Source organism: Hakea prostrata, chromosome 5, assembly GCF_041222555.1.
Source record: "Hakea prostrata isolate BN-2017 chromosome 5, UWA_Hpros_2, whole genome shotgun sequence".
Taxonomy (NCBI): domain Eukaryota; kingdom Viridiplantae; phylum Streptophyta; class Magnoliopsida; order Proteales; family Proteaceae; genus Hakea; species Hakea prostrata.
The window spans coordinates 6,543,991-6,567,160 of NC_142604.1; the positions used below are offsets into that span (position 1 = coordinate 6,543,991).

Genomic DNA, 23,170 nt, shown 5'->3' on the forward strand with positions numbered 1-23,170 from the left:
GGGTAAAATGGTAACTTTCTCAGAAGTTAACATCCAACTGACGGTGTCAATTGTTAATAACTGCAATGTTGGGGAAGTGCATCTGAAAAATTCTATTATAGAGGTTAAACATTCAATTTTATCACTGTGACCTACATGAGTAATTCGGTCGATCTACCGGACGCTGATCTTAATTTCAGCCAGTTGAGTCTATTGATCTCTCTCCAAAATCTAGAGTAGTCTGATGAAGTTGATTCTTCTTGGTTCTTGAAATTAGTTAGGACTGATCTGGTCCAAATTCTGGGTTTTTAAACTCAGATTTGGCTCCTTTTATTGGAGAAATTTTCCAACAAGTGTCCAGAAAGTGATGGATTTAACCACGTAAATATTTTAATCTAAGTGTAAATATTCTGATCTAAGGACACTTATTGGATATATCTTAATCTTAGATTAAAGTATTTCATAAGATTGAATTTTTATTTTTTATTTTTTTTTTTTTTTTGGAGAAAGGGAGGTTTGATTAAATAAAGAGAAAAAAAGAAAGAAAATTACATTATGAAAAATTTCTTACCATTAGCATCATAAAAGCAGAAAGAGCTAACGGAAGAGCATCTGCAGCTAGATGGATTTCTTGGGAGGTATTAAGGAAACCTGCCAGGAAGTCCGCACAAACGTTAATCTCCCGAACATGATGAACAAAATTACATATAAAAAAACCACCCCTTAGCTCCCTAATCTCCATGATCAAATCAACAACCCTCCAAGATGTAGAAAAATGTCCCTGAATAGATTGGATGGCCACCATGGAATCAGATTGAATTTCTATCATCGTCAAACGCATTTCACGAGCAGTCTCCATGCCACGCTTGATTGCCATCGAGTAATATTTTTCTCATTACTACCACCTGCCAAAGCAAAAATAACCTTACCATGATGATTTCGGGTAATAGCTCCGTACCCACCAGTGTCTTCTCGACTAGAACCATCACAATTTATAGCCACCCAATTACCTTCTGGCTTGGGCCATGTATGACAAACTGCCTTTGGAAGTTGAAAAGTCACCCCAATGTGCCATCGAGCAAAAAAATTCCTATCTTCTTGAGTGGCAGTAAGTTTGAGTGGAGGGTGTGCGAATCGCAAGCGGGTATCCTTTTTAATTTTTCCCAATACCACCTGAGCTTCTATAGTAGTACCATTGAATATTCGACTGTTCTTTTTCTCTCAAATTCTATATATAGTTGCTATCATAGAGAAACAACGGACTACAGCTCTTGCTGTCGTACCTGCAAAATGTGTGGTGATCCATATGAGTTCATCCTTCCAAGAAGCCAATGGCAACCTGGTATACCCATAGAGTATGTACAATAGAAGAAGATATGATCTAAGTTCTCTTCACATCTATTACAAAGCACACAAGTTGTCTCTGTCACTACGCCCCAATTACGCAACTGGCTTCTTGTTGAGAGGCATTCTAGACATGCCAGCCAAGTGATAAATGCAAAACGAGGGTGATTTCGTTTTGCCCAGACCACCGCCGACCAAGCAACTTTATCAGACCTCTTACGCAGGCTATCTCATGCAATGCAAAGCGAAAAAAAATACCATTTGTGCTAGGCATCCAAACTACTGAATCACAGGTAAGGCGAGAATAAATGTGGGTATCGTTTATTTCATCCCACCGCTCCAAGATATATGGGTCAGACGTTAATTGCCATGAAGCTGAATTTAATAAAAGCCTGTGCACCTTGTCAAATGTATGTCTACCAAGTACTTGAGCAATCATCATGCCCTCCTTTTGCAAAACCTCTCCTTTTAACCAGGGATCGTCCCATAAGTTTGTGGTCTTCCCATCCTTGATAAGGCATCAAATGAGACTAGCTGTTGATTTCTTGGTGTTTAGAATATGACTGAGAGATAACGAACACCGATTAGATTTAGGTAGAGACCAAACCGAGTGATTTTCCAACTACCGAATTCGAATAAAATTCGTCAAACATGAAGGTTTCTCACAGGCAAGCTTCCATAGGTGTAACATTTATCACTTGTACATTTATTAGAAGATTTCTTGAAGAAAGGAAACCCAACCTCATGTGATACAAACTAGGACTGTTCTTGCAATCCCCGATTCCAATCAATGTCAATATCGATCCAGTCCCAATTTTGGAATTTTATATATGTACTCCAAAATGGTGGTGTCAAACTCACCACACTAGCCAAAATTATGAAACTGGACCAAAAAGATTGAAGACGCTTAAACCCAATCGAACCGTTACCCCATTGGGCCATTCCGGAACCACTTGCAAAATGGACCACACAGAGCATGGAATCACAAAATCTTACCTTACTGGTTTGGTTTGAATGCCGAATTCCCAAAATGATATCAATTCAACCTGTTCAAACCGGACTGACTGATTCCATTGCAACGGTAAGTCTTTTTTTTTTTTTTTTGGTAAACCAACGGTAAGTCTATATCTGAGATAGGTGCTCAAAAGAATCTTTTTTATAACTAACTTTTAGGACAATTTCCATTCCCGTGAAAGCATACCGTTACATTTCTATCAAAAAATAAAAAGCATACCGTTACATTTCTAAAAATTTCCACTCTCCTTCAAACAATCCGTTATTATATACCATTAACCGTCACCTTTCGGTAAGCAAACAAACGGAAGAAGAAAAAAGGAGAATCTATCCTCTCCTCTCTCTCGCCCCCAACTAGTCTTAATGATATGGTGCCACGCATACACCCTCGCTGCCACTACGCTATCGTCTGATTACAACAAATGTAGGGAGCAAAGCCTGATTGACACCTTCGACAGCATGTGATTAGACATGAACGGTTATTAATCGCTCGCGTATATCAGATTGTGGTGTAACACGAAACTCCGGATTTTCGCTTGCTACATAAGCAGAAGTACACCTGCAATGATGGGGCAGAAATGCGGACTAGAGAGAGAGAGAGAGGTACATGCGTTGTTTATTCTCCAGTGGGAACTTCACAGAGGAAACAAGGAACATAATCTTTCCTTCTGCAACTTTTGAAAGCTTAAAAAGCTTAACGAATAACAAAGGTTTCTCTTCTCTGAGCTTTTTCTTTCTTTCTTTCTTTCTCTTAGCTATCTGCCAAAGACACCAGAAAGTATAATTTCCTCATTTGGGGTGTTACTTTTGTTTTCCGTGCTGTCGCATGCGTCCAACCTGCAACTTTTCGTGCAACTTAGGGTTAGGGTTTCATTAATGGGATGTTAACAGCGATTTCAGGACGGAGTAGATTATGAGCTTGTGGATAGGGTTAGGGTTTGATTTTTCCTTTTTGGACACTGTGATGTTCGACTGATGGCAACGGGGAATCAGCAGCCACTGCAAACTCGACCCTATGAGGGTCATGATGATCATTTGCGGATGCCTCCTATACAGATAGATGACGAAGAAGGTGGATACGAAGCTGATGGTGCTGGTTGTGGCGGTGATGATGCCATGGACGGTGTTGATGAAATTCGGATGAATTCGGGAAACACCGTTGATCAGAATGTTGTTGGTGCATCTTCTCGGACGAGTGAGCTTACCTTATCGTTTGAAGGCGAAGTTTACGTCTTCCATGCCGTCACCCCCGAAAAGGTAAATATTTTCTTCATTATTTCATATACTCAATCTGCTCTTGGTTTCTGCCCTGCTTGCTTCGGAGTCCAGACATATACTTTATCTATTTTCTTTCCCTTGGTAATTTCTTCTGTCCTTTTCTTCTTTACGTATGCCTAGCTGAAATATGGTCTTTCAGTCCACTCACATGATTTGTTGTACTATTCTGTTGATGTGTTCATACTTTATCACGTCTGCCTTTTGTTTTGATGCCATGATAAAACTGTGTCCGAAGAACATTTGAGTACCCTTTTTTCGGTAGAAAGCATGAACACATTAAGAGGATGGCCAACTTTCTATTGTTCGAATTAGATGGCATGGTTTTTAGTTGCATTCTCGACTGTCATGTACTATATGGTTCGTAAACATAACACCCATACATATGTAGTGGGATATTTTCACCAAAATGGAAAAATATATAGTGGGATATTAATTATTCGTCGGCAATCCCCTGTAAATGATCAAATTACAGATGGTATACTATTTAATTAATTTGATTATTTATTTATTTATGCTTTGTTCGGATTTCCTGATGAGGGAATAGTATGATACTAATCGGAGACATTAACCCCCTCTAAATAACCAGATTAGAGGTGGTATACTACATAATTAATTTATAATTATTCTTTTGTTGTTGGTTCGTAATGGGGGAACAAAACCCTAGCTTGTTAAACTCTGCAATTACAGGCTTATTAAAAATAGAATATTTTCTCTTATTTTTCAGACTTAATCCTACCCTAACCACTAAGCCTCCGCTCTCAATACTCAAGGATTCAGAGTGATTTTGAGTAAAGGTTTAGCTACTGTTTTGAAGTTACCAAGACCTCAACAGCAAGGATTCAAATCCCAATTGACTTATTGTGAGGATATTTGAAAAGATTAGTTGCTGGCCACTAATTCCAGACCTAGACAGCAGGATTACAAGCCTAAGATTGCTGCTGCCCTTTGAGGAAGAACCCTAGATTTGCCTGCTGATTTCTTAGAAAGATCCTACTACTGGCCGTGTAATCCAGGGTTGCATCAGATGCACTGGTGTATGCCTTTTGCCTATAATGCTGCTTGCAAAGATGGGAAAAACCCAATATTAATGCCAAGTTAGGCTTATGGAGTCAACATTGGAACCAAAAGGTTTTAAGCTAACTAAAACACAGATGGAGTATTTGGTGTTTAATCTGAAAATGAGGTAATGAAACTTAATGATAGGGAAATCCCATGAAGCAATTAATTTAGATATCTTGGTTCAATCATGAATAAAGTACATGATATGGTACACAATATCTTACAAAGAATTAAAATAGGACGGATGAAGTGAAAAGGTGCATTCGGAGAGTGTATTCCTTAAAACTTAAAAGGAAAATATTGATGGATGGTCATACAACTGGCTCTGATGTATGGTGCGAAAAGTTAGGCAGTTAAGAAATATCATATAGATAAACTCATTTAGTGAAGATGAGGATGTTGAGATGGATGAGTGGCAAAACTAGGAATAATAAAGTAAGGAATGATTATATTTGAGCTCGTTTGGGAGTGGCTTTGATACTTGGAAAGCTATGAGATAATTGTTAGAGATGGCATGACAGTTTAGATGGGATAAGAGATGAGGATGTTGAGATGGATGAGTGGCAAAACTCGGAAGAATAAAGTAAGGAATGATTATATTTGAGCTTGTTTGGGAGTGGCTTTGATACTTGGAAAGCTATGAGACAATTGTTAGAGATGGCATGACCATTTATATGGGATAAGGCTGAGTTTTTGTTGTATGGAAATAAGATGAGTAATCGCCTGTTTTATCTATTTGCTTTATCATACAGTTTTTTTTCCTTGGAAAAAATGTGCCACTTGACATATATGGCAATAGACATATTTTTTGTGTTCAGGGTGGTGAACCTTATTGTGCTATGAATGTTAGGTCTTCTTAGACTGGACATTAAAATGTTTCTGTCCTGGCCAATGGTGGTCAGCTCTACCTATGCTGCTGTCCAAATGGGTCCATAAAACAGCTATATTGTTAGGTATGTGATAATAAATTATTATAAACCCAGGGTCTTTTTATGTTTGATAGATTAAACTTATAAAGGATGTGGTTGAGGATCAACTGTGCCCTATGGTTGGGGCATGTCTATCAAGTGGAACTCTAGGACTGTTTTGAAAATATAGGGCTCTAGGATCTTTTTTTCTAAATAACTACTTTGTTAGATCCAATTTCTTAACTTATTTGGGTCAATGTGGGAGTGAGTTCTTTCTTTTCTGGTTTAGTTGCTTAGAAATGTTAACTTGTGAGAAAGTGCCTTGTATTTGATGGTATATGTTAGTCTTTAACCCTGTTAACTTCATCCTTGAATCTTTGGTGCTGCCATTGTCTCATTGAATCCTTGTAAAGGGGAAAAGGAGCCTCACATACTGTATGTATTCTGTCCGTCTTTTGATGCCTCCAATGATCTTTTAGAGGTTGGACATGTTGCAGTGCTGATTTGGCAGTTCTTATATCATGTTGTCAGATATCTGCTGCTTTGATTACAGTCACATACCAACAGTTTATAATATTTGTTTGTGTATGCAGGTTCAGGCTGTACTATTGCTTTTAGGCGGACGTGATGTGCCTTCTAGTATGCCTAGTGCTGAAGTACCTTATCAGGATAGTCAGGTTACATGAAAGCACACACTCGATCTCCTTTAAGAATTATTAGAAATTTATTTTTCATTATGTACTTGTGTCCATTATTTGTTGGCATTTGTTTTTAGGTTGTTGCTGATATCCCACGGCGTACAAATCTTTCACGAAGAATTGCATCTCTAGTTAGATTCCGTGAGAAACGGAAAGAGCGATGCTTTGATAAGAAAATCCGATACACTGTCCGAAAAGAGGTGGCTCAGAGGTAAATGGTTTCTCTTTATGTGTTATTTTTGTTTCACAATTGTCATGAATCTTTGTTTTTGGTTCCCCCTTTAGATAACTGAAACATTTTTGTTTTCTTTGGGAGGGTGGGGGAAGAAAGAGACTAATAAACTGAAATAATGAGACCCACAGTTGGAGCCATGCTCTGAACCTCTGCTTCTGTTGCTAAGATGCTTTAATAAGGTTGAGGTGACAGTCCACTACCAGCCTGATTATCAAAGGCTGTCGTTGGCATGTGTCCAGGACCTAGGCCATGAAATCATGTCAGCCTTCATGTTATTAGTTCTAATATTTCAACAGTTGTGTGTGATCAACCATCCAAAATGTGTAAAAGACCTAGGGCAGGATTGTGGCTAACCCAAAAGTGCACTTAAGAACTACCAAACTATTTACAGCAGCCCACAATTCAGAGATGCTGAATCATTTAAAGAATGAGTCATTGATTGGCTAAGCCATTGATGGCCATTGGATTCATTTTTTTTTCCTTCGGCCCACAAAAGAATCATGGCCAATTGGTTTTTCCAACTTGCATATCATGTTTATTTTTCCCGAATGGAGTCCTGAAACTACAGGAGTAAACCTCCGGTGTATATGCTGATAGTTTTAGCCAATCAAGGGGATATTATTTAAATGTTGAAGATGAATGTGAAGAATTTAAAAGTAAATAAAATTTTGGTAAACTTACCAGCAATTTATGCACAGTTGTGAATGGTGCTTGTGCTGCAGTCACGACGGTCATACGTAGTTATGAAGTGATCTGGTCTCCAATCTACTATTCCTATTATAGGCTTCATGGTCCTTGTTTGCAATCTTTAGCTTGAGAGAGTGGCAATGAATGATAAGCAAATGTTTGTCTCTCTAATTAGTGGGGATAGAGTTGGACATTTGATAGGTTTCGGTTTATGTCCATAATCAATGGGTGCCAGTGACTTTAGGACTCTTTTAAGCAAGAATCTAGAAATAATTAGCAGAGCCAAGGATTGAGGTAAAGTGTATTCTGGAGTCCCATTAATGGGGTATTTGAGCTGTAGGACTGATTTAATGCAGTGGTTGAGTGAGGCTGTTGTGGAGTTCAAATCTTATTCTGAAATCTCTAAGAAAAATACATCCAGATTAGATTCTCAGGGAGGGCTAGGAAGATTATTTTGGCAAACTGTGTGCTTTTAGGATTTAATTCAAATTTATGAAGCACCACGGAACAAAGTGTTGGATGAACATTGTTGTAGAGTTCTTGGGATTGCTTTTGTTCAAAGCCACAATTTCAAGCTTTGTAATGAATCTTTTAAAAAAAGGGAAGATATTTGAGTGAAATTTGTCAATTTCTAAGAATGCTTTTGATGTCAAGGAACTAGATAGAGGATTAGAGAGTACAGCCTTGGTATAATTTTGTATACCGACCACTGACTACTGCTTATTTATGTTGGCTTGGGTTATTTCATAATATCAACATTAAGAAAATTTCACTAGCTCAGCTTTGTTAATTTTCTTTGTCGATTCTCTGCTATGCATTGCCCAATTTTTTTTTCTTCCTTTTCCTGATTCTTTCTCATTTAGTTAGAAATGCTGCTAAACAAATTTATCAAAATACTAGGTTGTGAGTATGTATCATTGATAACTACATGGAAGAACTTTCACATGATAAAATGTTATGATTTTATGTGGACCTCTTGGTTTATTAAGGTCTGAATAAACCTTGGTTCTTTTACGTAATGAAAACATTGTTTTGCATTCTTCTATACTTTTATATGGTTAGGATGCATCGTAAGAATGGTCAGTTTGCCTCCGTGAAGGAGAGCTGCAAAGGACTGCAGTCTGGTGCAAGTTGGGATGCAGCTCAGAATTCTCTTCAGGATGATGGTACTCCTCGCCCAGAAACTATGTGAGTTTACCCTAGTTTTCACTTTTCAGTTTCTAATTTTTTGTGCTTTGTGGATAATATTTCCTATATATACTCTTTCACTAATGTTGTATGCAACTACTCCAAAAGTGAACTGTATTAGATTGTTACATTTATGTGTTCATGCATTGTTTTCTGTTTCTTTGTAGCCTCCGGAAATGTCAACATTGTGGCATCAGTGAAAAGTCAACTCCAGCAATGCGTCGTGGACCAGCTGGCCCAAGATCTCTTTGCAACGCTTGTGGGCTTATGTGGGCAAACAAGGTCGGTGTTTGTACTTTATATGGTTTTCTGGTGTTCTAATTATTTTAAAAAGGTCAGCCCATATTGTTCCTTTTTATCCATGCCACCACCCCCCCCCTTTTTTATTTTCTCTCTTTTTTTCCTGGGGGGAGGTGGTTGGATTTTCGCTTGACATTTGCTTATGGTTAGAGGCTGAAATCACTTCTGGTTCTGTGAGAAACCAAAACTGTCATGACCAGATCCAAATCCATTTGTCTTTTTCCCCCTTGTGTCGTCCATCTGCATTCTGAGAACATATTCCCATGAGGATTCAGGACCATGTTGGGTGAAAATTGAACTTTTGTTTTCAGAATCTTCTTGTCAGAAATAGTGAGATACTACTCAGTGTGGTTTTGATTTGAACTCTTCCTTTTCTATTAGCAACTTGATTTGTAATTGTGGAAAACAGGAAAATTTAGATTTTGGTAATATCTCAACCAGGAAAGGCATTTAGTTGAGATAACTTATTCAAGCTGTGATGGTTTTACTTCCCTAAACATGTGCCTCGGGACTTGTCTTGCCAAGTGGCTGTGAAAATTCTTTCTAAATTATGTTTTTTTCCCATGTAGTCATCAAATTGCACATTTTCTAATTTGTTCTTCACTTTCAAATTTCCTTGTGGTAGCTAAACTATGATTAACAGTGAATTCAGGGCTTTGTTAGTCACTTCTTTCTGGAACTTATGTGCTAAGTGCCCTTTATTTTTTTTTTTTTTTAAATAACTTGCAGGGAACTTTAAGAGATCTCAGCAAGGGAGGAAGGCATATTTCTTATGACCAAGAGCCTGTAAGGATTGAATATTGACCCTGACTGCTTATTAGCAAACAAAGTATCTATTCCAATGCATTTCTGGTTGACTTTTGGAAATTATTTCTTCAGATTTTTTTTTTTTTTTTTTTTTTTTTTGCCATATTTGTTGGATCCTCCCCAAAAAATCACACGCACACACAAAGACACTAATGCTGTCGACAAATTGAAATTCTTTTCTGATAAAGTCCATCACTATGGTGGTTTTGGATCTGCAGGGAACCCCAATTGAAATTAAACCTTTGACGATGGCAGCTGGAAATCCCTCTACTAACCAGGATGAACTGGTATGATTCCATCCTACAAGCTTAGAGCCATGATCCTATGGCATAGTACAAGGTCTGCTCGTGTAACCTGTTGGGGTTTATTGAGTTCTCTTATTGGTCTGCAGGGCGATTCTGAAGATCTTTCAAAGGTTGTAAGTGCTAGAAATGAGAGTCATTCTATTGTACATGGTGAGGTAGGTTTTCTTAGCATGGCTCAATGCATGGAAAACTGTCTTAGTGGTCAACAGGTCTATTTGTAACTCTGTTGTTTTCTTAGTAACACCTACTGGTGGGTTAAAAAATCGAGTATGTGAAAGGTTGGCTTTGATGATTAATTGTAGTGTCAAATCTATTTGACTAGACAGTTAGGGAAGTTAAAGATAATCATGTTTGTAGGCAGCTTACTGGTTCTTTCCTGTGATTTACGGGCTTGCAGGGAAGTCCAGGAGAGACAAAGCCTTTCCCTGTGGAGACTGAAAATCCTTCCATTGGCAAAGATGAGCAGGTATGGTTTATTTGGAATAGTAACATTTTGTTGCATGTTATGAATTTCAATTTGGCTGAAATGTATAGGAACATATTCTGGCTGCTTAGACCTCTCCTGTCTTCTTTTTAAAAAATTTTTTTTTTTTGGATGAATAAATAATTATATTGAAAACAACAAGCAAAACAGACAAGCACAAAAGGAGCAAAAGAGCTCAAGGGCAGAGACCCCAGAGACTAACAATTAACCTATTTCTGGGGTAGTAAAAGAAGACCTGAGACCCTAGAAACTAACAATTAACCTATTTCTGGGGGAGTCAAGCACAGTGGGATGGGGAATAGACAGCAATCTAGATGATACATCAAAGAAGATGGCGCTCCAAATCAAGTCAATAGAGCGAGATTTGGAAGTCCATCTTCTAATGTTTCGCTCCCACCAGAGATGATGGATGATGGCACCGAAAACTAACTTGCCAAGGCGATCGCAAATGGATTGACTAGCAAAATTTCTCAAGAACCAAGACCAATCCCGAGCAAAACCATGAGAACGTCTCGAGCGGGGCCAGATGGAGGCAATGGCTCTGTCCCAGAGGGACCGGGAAAGGGGGCAGGAGAAAAAAAGGTGGTCAATGTCCTCTGAAGCGTTCCAACAAAGGGAACAATTAGGGGTGGTGTGGATATGGCGGCTAATAAGGAATGATTGGGTAGGAAGGGCAAGGTTTAGAGCTCTCCAGAGAGTGAGGGAATGGCGGGGAATGTGACCTTTGAACCAGACCAACCGGGACCAAGGGACTATGGGGAGAACCAGATCTTTTTTAATTTATTTAAATCTATTTTAAATTTCTTATTGTAAGTAAGTGAGAACTATGGGGACTGCACTTCTCCCATGTGTGCCAGTTGCTCTGCTGCACCACAGAGGATCCACACCCAAATAGAGGTGTGATCAAGAATTCAAGACCTTTCAGTGCCTCCCGCAACATAGTGTACTCCAAGTAATAGTCAGACTAGAAATGAATTTTTCTGTTAGTTTTCTTACTTGGCCTGATGATTAAGCTCATCTCATTACCCATCCAGCATATACTGGTTAATGTGCTGTGATTCAAGATACAAATTCTTTTGTCCTGTGTGTACTACCTGCCTACATTTATTCTTGTATTGTATATTTGTATTACACCCTCTCCTTGTTTGGTGTGATGCATTTGTGTTGTATTCTTATAACTAAGAATCCTGGGCTTGGAATCTAGCTAGGATTTCTGAGGGGGTTTTTGGAATCCATTATGTGCCTAGATGTGCAAAATGGGCAAGAATCACTTTTTCTTGTGGCTGTGCCCATTTCTAATTTCTGGCTGTTGGAATCTTGTTTGTTTATAGCGAATGGGCACGTGCCTGTGGCAAAATGGGCACATAATCTTGTTTTTTTTTTTTTTGTACAAAGGGGCTTTATTAAGCCGGGGGATGGGGATATTAATATACCTCAGCGAGAGTCGAACCCACGACCTCTTCACTAAGAGGTGTTGGTTTCAACCACTAGAACAGCTCTGCGTTGGCGCACATAATCTTGTTTGGTATGCATAAAATGGACATTTTTTATTTATTTATTTACTGGGGCATTGATCTCTGCATAAGCAATTAGTTGGTTTCATCATTTTTTAAAGGCTGCTATAGATGTAATTTGTAAAAGAGCAATCAGTTGCCAGGTGTGTATTGTTGATCCATTGCTGACAAATAACTTAGTAATCTAAGCAGATAAACCAGAATTATTGTTGATAGAACTATATGTAACCAGCGTTCTGAAGGCTTAATGCAAACAAAACAGAGATCTGCACAGGAATAAGCTGACTTAACAGACCCAAGGAAGCACATGACATTGCGACATCAGTTGGAATATTTTAATGGATTATAAATTGAAACTGAAAACCAGATGATCATCACCAATATATAAATTTTCCTCAAATTGCAAGCTAAAAGACAATTTGGAAGAACTTGCAGAGAAATTGAAGACTTAGACAATTTGAGATTTTTTTTTTCCTACATTGCCATCTTAACCTTTTATCTCAAGTAGCACTCTAGTCCATCCAATAATCTGTTGAGCGTGCCTTGTAGAACACATATATATACCTATAAATCTCAAAACACGTGTAAATCTCAACTTTTCCAATAGAACCGTAACAAGCGCAGAGAAATTGCAGAACTCAGTAAAGAAGAAGAAATATCAGAGTTCTTTGCTGGAAGGGAAGTCAAATAACCCCTTAAACCCCCCCCCCCCCCCCCAAAAAAAAAAAAAAAAAAAAAAACCCAGTGACCCATCTCAGATTTTAACAAAAGCAAGCAAGGTCAGATTTAACAAAAGAGTTGACAATGAAAGAAACTCTGAGTGAAAGTGCAGGTTTTCTGCCCAATTTAGAAATGCAGATTTTCTTCATGAGAGATGTAGATTAGAGAGGTGAACAAGATGGAGATAAGAGAGGAGAACAATGAGCTTCCTTTTAGAGCTTTATGTTTTAAAACAATGAAATGACCCGATTGCCCCCCATCTCCGCCTGTGCCAGCTTGAACCCAGCTTTTTGCCCCGCATTTTTCTCAAAATCATGCCCGTGCCAAAGAAGCTTCAATTGGAGCTTCTTGGCCACAGGCAAAGTGTGCCCGAAGCACCTGGTGCATCCCATTTTCTTGAACCAGCACACTGAGATTGACCCGGATTACCAAACAAGATTTCACCCATTTTTGTGCCCAAAACAGATTTGAGCACAGAATAAGTGAAATGAGTTGAGTATGGAAGTTTGTAAATATGTTGTAATGAATACAAAATTATGGAGAAATGTTATAGTAAGTAGTGAAATATGCATTGAGAGAGTAGGTCATAAAACAAACATCCGTTAGAGGTTGGTTGAATAGGTAGAGAGAGACCTACCTAGTACCTACAGGAAGTTTAACTTAGTCACTTTCCATTAATTTTTATTTTTCTTCACATTCTTCTGATGTAGTCCAGTGGAATTACAGAAATGTAATATTGCTCCAGTTGAGTTTTGACCAAGTTAGTAACAAAGTTTGAACGTTGAAGAATATAAACTGGTACAGTTAGGTGATACAATCTTATGTTTTCAGTCTTACAAAATGGGTACGGGAATAACCATAAATGTTAATTGTACATGCTGAAACAATGGCTTAACTTGAAAATCTCTGAAGTGGTTACTTTCCTGGTTATGAAGCATGTTTTATTAAGTTGTCAATATGATTTTGAGTGGTGCTATTCTATAATCGCTCTCTTATAACAAAATCATTAATTGGAAGAAGGGAAATTGTAAATTTGTTGTTGAAGCAAGAAAGCTATCGAATATCATTTCTGAAACCAACAACGGCATTAAGATATAAGGTTTAGAAATCATTTTTAAGGAAAGTTTCCATGACTTTTACAGCATATGCATATAGGGTAGGGTTACCTCAAATGCCTGTGCAGTTTTGGGCATTGGGGGTGTGTTTTGTGGGAAACATGTAAACAGGGGGTTTCTGGCCCGCACTCACGTGGTTTCGGGTATATTCATGGGCTAATGCGGTATCAAACCTACTAGCATGTAATGAGTACCAATAAATGCAAGACAATTAAGCATTGAAAATCCCTGTGATCAAATCTTCATTGGCACCTCAGAGTATAGGTAGGATCTACTTAGGTTTGATGGGCAGGAAAATGTTTCTTTTAAAACCTGGAATTATGGGTTATTGGCTGCCCGTTAAAGGCCGTCTTATTGTAATTGTTATGTACTGTGACTGATGGCACCATTCTTGTTATGTAATATTCGTTGATGCATGCTTAGAGTTGACACCATGAATTATACATAATAGCAACTTAATAAGGATCATGAGTACTAAGTAGGAGTACAACCCAAATTAAAGTTCAGTTTCTCCCAAACTGTAACCAGTGCTAAGAATGATTTCAATGGTATATCCATTTGGAATCCACACACAATGGGTAAGAGAATCTTACAGTTGCAGCACCCCTTAGCTTGAATTTATTATTTTCTGTTGGGGTGTGTCAGGAGGATGAAGTATAGAGTCGATACGAAATATGGAATGATTGTATTAGAGCTGACTCAAGAGTTGGCCCAATAAATTACAAGTTTTGATTTTTTTTGAGATGGTATAATTTTAATGAAGGCCTGGGTATGCCGCAATGAGGATGGGAGGTATGATTCCAATCAAAGGAGCTAAAAAAGCTAGGTGCTGCCTAAATGTCTATATGAGAGTTTCTGAAAAATGCATTGTCTGGATGCTGTACCAAGTATGACCTCAGATGGAGCCTGTTGCTAGGCAAGGATCCATGGTGCGGACCACCCCAGTTAACTGAGATTTTCTGACGTACTGGGATGTGCCTCTTTCCTCCTTACATCCATTTTTCATTTTGCATTATTTTGTATCTCTTGTTTGTCGTCATTCATTTTTCACCTCATTCCCCTTCTCACCTCCCCGTTTCTTGTTTACGCCTTCGTGTTCCCAAAGCTTTTTTACTTGGATCCCTGTGGCCGACCCCATGAAGTTGGGATTAGGCCGAGTTTGTTGAAGAAGTCATATCTGCCAACTTACTCATTAGTGTTGGAGTTTTCAGTCTTGTTCTTCTTTGTCTCGTTTGGTTGAAAGTGAAGTAAAATTTGCATCTGAAAAGTAAATTGGAAATGAATTAAAAGATGTAAAAGGTTTCTCTACATTTCATTGTCTTATTTGTCTATGTAGTTATAATTTTAACTGACTGATCATTGTTGTGGTCAAAAAGATCTAGTTGGCAATATCCCTTTAAGGGATACCACAGGCTCCATCATGTTGCGAGTTAATGGTAGGGAAGAGAGTGAAATTGGATTCGGGGGGGGGGGGGGGGAGAATGGAATGACTGTCTAACCTACTTTGAAATTTGATATATTTTTTAATTATACTTCTCTTATGTAACCAGTAATTTTATTTTTCATATCAAAGGGTTTTGATGATTGTAATGTAAAATTTAATATTTTGATTTGGAATGTTTTGAATTTAGTTACACAATCATCACTAGTCAGGGTTGTATCAGCTCCCATTTTGGTTGTGTTGTCATTTTCCCTCTAATCAGATTTGGCCACATGTTTCAAGAAGGAAAGTTACCTTGACATGGGTTGGCCTCTGGATATGTTTGTTGTAATCAGACTGGAGAAACGATTTGTGGTGTTCTACTATTTCTAAATTTTCTGATGTGTGACCGAACTTCTTAGTCAGACATATCACAGATGTAGTAAGTTTAAGCTTCATTAATAAGAGTGGTGGCTTTTTCGTTTTGTTACCAGTTGTTGAGTTTTCTTCATTGGCTCTTCAGGGCACCACCGCTCCCCAATTGCACTGGGCAGTTGTCTGTTTAGATATATTTAGATCCTTAGGTGTAATTAGAGAAGACACATGAAATTTCTTTTACCATCTCTGACAAACAGACAAACTTTCCTTTTCTGTCTTCCTAGGAACTTTTTTTGAACTCACAATGCAATTAGGCAGCGTAAGTGATTTTTGTGTGCTTTTTTTTAATCTGTTCTACCCTCTGGTTAGAATATGCAGGAAAATTTGGATGATCTTGCTAACACTTCAGAAATCGAGATTCCTACCAGTCTGGATGAGCCGGTATGTTCTTATTGGCAGTGTGTGTTCAAACATTGAACAGATAGGATTTCGGTTGGGAATCTCATACTTGTTTGGTTGAATTGTGCTTTGATGTCTGGTCTCTTACAGACTGAAGTTGAGTCTCTTGTGCTGAACGATGGTCAGGGATTTGATGTTGACGTCGACGTCGGTTCAAATGGCCATGGCACAGAACCTCAGTTGTGAAGGTTCTTTTCTGACGAGGAATATCTCAATGGATTCGCTACTGACCTTAGATATGTGGAGTTGGTTTGTCTGTAAAATGCTAGAGATCCTATTTGTGTGTGATTGCTAGATATCTTGTCTGTTCCATATGTCCTTTGATTTCGATCTCCAATTAAAATCTATCGGAGTGGTGCCTTTAGATTATATTTCCTCCTTACTTGTAGCGTAGGGCTGTTGTTGTTTGTAACAGATATGTGGTTCTTGTGACCATTCACCTGTAATTATAGGAACTAACGTGATCTCCAATTGTTAGGTTGATGGAGTGCTTACAATGAATCTAGTAATTGTTTTATTGCAAATGGTTGCCAGGGTATATACTTTAAGTGGTAGTTATCCGTCGTCGTTTTATGAAGGATTCTAAATTAAAATGAGAGCTTAGTCGATATGGAACCTTCTTATGGATTCATGGGTTTTTTTTTTTTCCCCCTTCTTCTTCTGTGGTTTGGGTGTAGGGTTTGGGGGAAATTGGTTGGGGGTATTGAATGTACAAAGCTTTGTCTCTGGCTTCACTGGCCTCAAGGATGTTTAAACTTTTGATCTCATATTATGAGGTGGGCGGTCTTTATTTATTAATTGAACAAGGATATTTCAAGTCTTCTCCAAACGTTAGGCTCGTATATAAAAGAAGATACGAAGGGGTAGAGTTACTGTAGAATGTAATTCCCTTTTCTTTATTTTACACAATCTTACGCATCCTCTTTTAAGAAATCATGGGTTTGATCAAACCCTAATTGACTTTGTACACAAATCTGAATACGATAATCAATTGAATAAGTAGCAATAATAATACGTTTTGTCTTAACTAAATGGGGTTGGTTATATGAATTTTTGCCTTCCAATCAGTTATGTTTGAAGTCATACTAGATATAAGGCCTAAATTCTCCATATCCTTTTTCACCATTTCTTGTAAGATTATTTAGTTTTTCTATTCCTTCAATCTGGATCAAATCACTTTTCAAACAGAGGCATTTACAAATCTCTAATGAATATAACTGTACCATTTCATACTATTTTCTCGTAACTCATGACCTATTGGAGCTACTCCTAGATCAGTTCTAATATGATTATTCCGTATCTTATCCTTCTTAATTTTGTCACTCATCCATTTTAACATCATCATTTCCGCTACATTGAGTTTATCTATATGATGCTTCTTAATAGTTAAAGACTATGAACCATACATTATAATTAGTTGTACAATGGTTTGTCTAAAATCGTCATTGATAGTTTAACCGAGTAGTCTAAGGTGTCAAATTTAGGCTTTGGTCTGAAAGGGGGTTGGTTCAAATCCCACAGTTGTCACTTTGTTAAATTTTTAACTCCTTTAATGTTTGTTGTTGATCTTGGTCTCAGACTCTCAAGGCTAGGTAAAAGAGGAGGGTTAGTGTATCGGTACCACTGTAAACAAATTTAGTCAAATCTTTTTACATGGATACGACCCTATATAATAAACACAATTGAATAAAAAAGAAGACAAGTTAAATACTTTTCCACTAAACTTTAATCAAGCACTTACTTTGGCCTTAGATCTACCATAGTCTTTCCTCTTTATTCTTGTGGTGTGGGAAATAAAATAGCCGTGGAAAAACCTAAACCAAATATATATAATCGAGTAGATGTCATTTGATATAAGGATTTGGTATATAATAGGGTGTATTTTCGATATCAATTAATTGTATATTAATTGGACGTAGGATCATCAGAGGGTTGCTCAATTGGTAATGAACAATACTTTTTAACGAATAATTGATGGGTAATGGGTTCAACTTTTCCTAATGTTATTCGTAACAATCTCCACTCACTAACATAAAGGGTTTTTTTCCCCTCTTAACTAGGAGAGCTATATATGCAGTCCGCAATAACCACTTCACTAAGAAATATGAGTCTTTATCGCTTTACCAAGGACCAGCTTACGGCACCTTGATTACATCCTCAGGGGGGAGACGCTGTCTGCAAGGGTAGACGGCGTATAGATCATTACCACTCTACCAACCTTATATTTGACAAATTTTAATATAAATTTTTCCGTTTTTAAAAAAAAAAAATGTTTATTAAAATTGAGCCCGAAAGAAAAAAAACCATAATTAGGTACGAAAACGTTTGGGTATCAGTAATTATTAGTTGTCACTCTCACATTGACAGCCTTATCCTCAATTCGCTGTATTCTCATCTTCAGACAGTTAAACGAGAAGGGATCGGGTGAGGTGAGATTGACGAAGAAGAATTGGAAAAATGAACGTGGACGAAGAGGTAGAGCGACTCAAGGAGGAAATTAAGCGTCTAGGTCAGATTCAACCAGATGGATCTTACAAGGTAATCTCATTATTTGAATGCGTCTGTCATATTTGATTTCATGCTGCCATCGTTCTGATTCTCATTTCGGATTTCCTTTTCTTTTATCTTTTGTTGGGATTTCTTTTCTGCTGATAATTGAAGTTCAAAGTGTTTGGTAATTAGATCTTCTTTGGATAAGATCAGATTCACATTCTAAATATTTAGTTTAATTAATGTACGTAATTTAAAACCTGAGCGGTTGTATTTATTAAAAACAGTGTTTCAAACCAAGTTTACAATTCATAAGCTGTTACAGATTAGAGTTTGAATCCAAGTATATACAAGCCGTTACAGATTGGATAACGATGACCGTTTCAGAAACTTCTCTATTGGGATTGAATTTGTCAATCTTGTATCCTTAGAACTTTACATTCCAATATGGGTGTGCGATTCGATGTTTGCTTATTTGAGAATGCTTAGAACAAACGAAGAGATTCAGATTTTCCTCTTCTCCCCATCCCGGGGGATCGGTGGTTTCTGCAGAAAATTGCTGAGGGATTTAGCATTATCTAGAACAACAAAGTTTCAATTAAGATCTGTACAACCAAATAGCCGTGGGATCTAGCTTGGAACAACTCGGGTAAATCTTTGCAGTGAGTGGTGGAAGGTTTGACTAAAATTAAAGCTGTTCGACGCAAAATCTCGCTTCTGATCTTCTAAATTTAACTCTTCCCCTTCGCAGATATTGTGTTTTTCTTAATTTCAGTTCATCTTCTCCCCCACCACCCGGGGGCAATGGTAATGTTGCATGCGGTTTATCTTTTTCAATTGTGAACTTAAATGATCCAGGTAAATTTTCGGCATAAACTTGTTGATTTGACATTGTAACCTTTCAGACAAAAGCTAAGACAAAAGATTGCATGATGTTGAGACTTTGAGTGGTCTTCTTGAAAATCAATATTTAATGAAATAATCAGCTAATGCTTTGATGTCCTTAGTGCTGAAATTCTAATATGAAGTATCTAGAAGTGGTTGGTTGCTTAAGGTTGCTTAGGATGGATATGACGGGATGCGGAGATTGGTCAGGGAGAGTGGTTTTAGCCGGCCTCAAGAAAACAGAAGTAAAAGAAAGGGGGGACCTCAACATAATAGCAGGTCCTGAATGATTGGTTTCATTTATTCTCAATGTGAAGAATATTCTTCAACATAAGTAGCTGTCAAGCTGATGTGGATGCCTCATACAAAAAAAAACATGAAGAAGTATTTTGAATTTGTGATGAGGGACCATATTACCAAAAAATAGGAAGGAAATTTACATCTTGTCATTAAGTCAGGATGTTTACAGTGTCCTTCCTATACCGAACAGATTTACTCTTACTGACTTACTATGAATTGACAAACCCATGGTATTGAAACCACAGTAGATGCAATTCATTTCTCACATTTTATACTGTTGCTCCTGCCAGTTAAAAGGGAAGCAACTACTTTTTTCTATGACTGGATTCTTCCTTTAATTCTTAACAAAAAAGAATTCTTCCATCAATTTGATGGTTTTCTTAAAGTGGCATTTTTTTAAGTTGGTGATGAGGGGGAGAAAGACCTGTTCTGTCTTCTTCATGGTTGGTTTGAGAAATCCTGATAAACAATTAAAATTTTTTCATTCTTTTTGAGGGGAGAGTTTTTCTTAAATAGAACTAAACATTTCCTAAAACTAGCATCACTGAATCAGTCACTTGAGAGTTGACATATTGCTAAAATGGAATTGAAATTACACAAAATAAAAAAGAAAAGAAAGAATTTTTTTCAGATGCCAAACTTGATCCTGTCATGAATTTGCACTTTGGTGGACTTCTGTCCTCACTTTGATTGAGTTAAATTGTAAAGTCTTTAGTTTGCTGTTCAACTCAACAAACATTGTGTTCCAGTACAGAAATTAATACATTAAGATGCTCATGGCTGGAAATATGTTTCAGACTGGATTACATTAGTGTTATTCTAAGGCTTTGAGAAGATAATTTGGTTGTTTGCAGGATCTCCTTACTATGGTATACCAAGGTATCTCCATTCTTCAATGTTATGAATGGTCTTCCTTCGGAGTCATTTATTTATTAACTGCTCGGCATAATATGTTTCTCCATGCCGATCTCCTCAAAATCATTCAAGAATGTAGAGGCTGGTTGATATAGGCTTCCCAAACTGCCTTGCAGAATATGAACCTTCCTTTGGATCCTGACATGAGTCACTTGACAGTGAAGATGAAACCAAAGTGGCAACATTTAGGAATGTTATGATATGTTTGGCTTTTGACCTTCATGGTTCACATGGACATCTGGTGGTATATTTTATTGAGAGAAAAGAACTGAAAAAACTTGGGTAGCCATGATGGAAATATAAAAGTTCATCCTAGGAAGTTTACTGCCAAAGAGTGGAAATATAGAAGTTTATTTTTTATTTTTTTGGGTGCAAGAAATTATGTTACCTTATTAGTTAACAATAGGGTTTGCATCTTTTCTTTTTAGTGTTTTGAGTCATCTATATCAGTTATGAGGGGCTACAGCCTTCTCCATGTGAAAGTATGGTGAAATACCATTGATGGGAGACCAAAGTACAGCAAGAGGCTGACCCAAGTCTGACAGACTATCTTCTTCTTCTTCCCTTATTTGATTTTGTTTTTGTTTTTATCCATTTTTATTGTATGAAATTTCCTGGAAATCTGAGGAAGGTCTAAGTGGTTTTTTTGTTTCTGGACCTAAAGCTTATGTTCTTTGTGGACCGGTTCTCACTGATCACTGCTGACTGATCTTCATTATATTGTGCTTGATATTTTTGTGCCTTGCAACTTCCGATTGAGGTAAGATTATTTGGATATATTGCTTAACAATACATGAGAAGGAAATTGCTTAAAGCAATGACATATTCTTAAGGATCTCTGAAACTCTGAATAAGTTGTAATGGTTCGCATCAATGCATTCTGGGTGCAGTAGGGCATTGTTTGAGTTAAATTAGTTTTGGAACTTCTATTTTAGTTTCAGATGGTTACTAATTTGCTGCTTCCCTTCACCAAACTTCATCTCCTTGGAAGAATACACAGTATTTGCTTGTAGGGACTTTACATTGCCTATTTTTCTGGATAACTACTTTCACTTTCGTACTTAATTCCATCAATATCTGCATTTATGCTGATCATGTTTTACATTTTGAAGGTTACCTTTGGCACATTATTCAATGATGATAGGTGTGCAAACATTTTTGAAGCATTGGTAGGAACCCTGAGGGCAGCAAAGAAAAGGAAGATTTTAGGATATGATGGTGAGCTCCTACTACAAGGAGTTCATGACAATGTAGAGATTACCCTCAAACCCTTCTTACCAGCAACAACTGGAGCAACCACTGCAGCAACCACTGCAGCAACCACTGCAGCAGTTGTATAATATTAAATGCCAAGATTGTGATCTTTCATCTTGGAAACTTCGTTTCGAAACACATTTCGTAGATAAACTGTGTGATGCATTCCGGTGTTTGACCTGATTTGTTGGTCGTGCTTCTATTCTGATGACTAGCGAGTTCCCCAGGGCTTTCTTATCACATGGACATGAATTATAAGCCTCTTTTGATTTGTAAAGATAAAGTTCTGTAGCTATCAGCTTCACGCTTGTTTGTGATTGCTAGATGAATTATTTTTTGGATTCCCTCAAATAAGTGACAGTGGCAGAAATTGCCTTGGGTGATTGTAATGATTGTATTTGGCAGCCATCTTAGGGATGGTATATCTAGGTGTGTGGAAACTGCTTGGTGTTGTCATGGCTTCTTATTATTATTAATATTTTTCTGTCATCAGGCTTGTTACAACGACGACGGGTCCGTTGGATCAGGACATAAAAAGAGGAAGATTTAGGACAGATGTTTGAACCTAAGACCTCTTTGTCAAACTATTCTACATAGGAGGCTGCCATCACTTGCTAAAATTTAGTTCCACTTGATTCCTGCCCAAAACCCAATTTGCCCATGAGTTATTTTAAAAACCAAAAGCATAAATTGGCTATTTATTGATTAAATCTCAACCATGGCCATGAAATCACTGCACCTTCGGGTGCTTGACCAGCAAGAAATTGACAAAGACAGAGTAAGCAAGACTTGCAAGTCCACTCACCTGATCCCTCCTCTTCGTTCAGTTTTAGTTTTATCTCAACTATTGAAGGGATCTGTGGAAGCAATACAAACTTATCATGGATGATTTCCATACCGAACCCCTTCCTATAGCTGAGCACGGCTACCTATGCTTTATCCAGAAAGGAAAACATAAAAAGGATGACTGGCAACTCATTACACGCCTTTGGCAACCATTGCACGAATCTTTTACTGGTGGTGGAGTTTTCAGTTCGGATCAGTTAACAGTAACACACCCATAAACAAACTTGGCTGGTTGCCCTCATTGTGCACTGTGTGGCCAAGCAGCGCTTTGGGATGTTATTTCTGCTCCCCAATTAGTATGATAAGGTTATGATACCAACATCTTGATACATGATGATATAGTTGTGATTCTTGTTTCTTTTTTCAAAAAATAATAATAATAATAACAAATTCTTGTTTCTTCGAACTTTCTGTGATTGCAAAAATAATTAATCAAGCGAAGTACAAAGATCAAAAATAGAAAGAAAAAGAATCTTTTGGCAAGCACTCTCCCAAAGTCCCATCCATCAGAACGAGCAGAGAAGCTATAGATTTTAAATAAGACAGAACCCATCCTTCCTATAAAATACTAATCAATGTTAATTCAGG

At 37.6% G+C, this 23,170-nt stretch overlaps 2 protein-coding genes across 4 annotated transcripts; both read left to right on the plus strand.

Annotated features, from left to right (window-relative positions):
- Nucleotides 1–2,798: 2,798 nt before the first annotated feature.
- Nucleotides 2,799–16,519, plus strand: LOC149014704 (GATA transcription factor 24-like). Of its 3 annotated transcripts, XM_089155135.1 has the most exons (12): nucleotides 2,799–3,047; nucleotides 3,198–3,594; nucleotides 6,176–6,259; nucleotides 6,358–6,491; nucleotides 8,265–8,390; nucleotides 8,558–8,672; nucleotides 9,420–9,476; nucleotides 9,716–9,784; nucleotides 9,889–9,957; nucleotides 10,200–10,268; nucleotides 15,803–15,874; nucleotides 15,983–16,519. In XM_089155135.1, exons 2-12 carry the CDS (start codon nucleotides 3,313–3,315, stop codon nucleotides 16,076–16,078), a joined length of 1,173 nt encoding a protein of 390 aa, XP_089011261.1. In that variant the 5' UTR covers nucleotides 2,799–3,047; nucleotides 3,198–3,312; the 3' UTR covers nucleotides 16,079–16,519. The 3 variants fall into 3 exon arrangements, with proteins under 3 accessions (XP_089011261.1, XP_089011260.1, XP_089011262.1); XM_089155134.1 differs by having other exon boundaries at nucleotides 2,799–3,594; XM_089155136.1 differs by having other exon boundaries at nucleotides 2,800–3,594; nucleotides 15,812–15,874.
- Nucleotides 16,520–18,218: 1,699 nt separating this feature from the next.
- Nucleotides 18,219–22,717, plus strand: LOC149014705 (costars family protein). Its single transcript, XM_089155065.1, has 2 exons — nucleotides 18,219–18,430; nucleotides 21,595–22,717. Exons 1-2 carry the CDS (start codon nucleotides 18,350–18,352, stop codon nucleotides 21,820–21,822), a joined length of 309 nt encoding a protein of 102 aa, XP_089011191.1. The 5' UTR covers nucleotides 18,219–18,349; the 3' UTR covers nucleotides 21,823–22,717.
- The last annotated feature ends 453 nt before the right edge of the window (nucleotides 22,718–23,170 follow it).

Coding starts and splice junctions, on each gene's coding strand:
- LOC149014704 (XM_089155134.1), top strand. CDS start 3,313: ATGGCAACGGGGAATCAGCAGCCACTGCAAACTCGACCCTATGAGGGT. Junction 3,595..6,175: donor ATGCCGTCACCCCCGAAAAG/GTAAATATTTTC, acceptor TTGTGTATGCAG/GTTCAGGCTGTACTATTGCT. Junction 8,673..9,419: donor GGCTTATGTGGGCAAACAAG/GTCGGTGTTTGT, acceptor AATAACTTGCAG/GGAACTTTAAGAGATCTCAG.
- LOC149014705 (XM_089155065.1), top strand. CDS start 18,350: ATGAACGTGGACGAAGAGGTAGAGCGACTCAAGGAGGAAATTAAGCGT. Junction 18,431..21,594: donor AACCAGATGGATCTTACAAG/GTAATCTCATTA, acceptor TACATTTTGAAG/GTTACCTTTGGCACATTATT.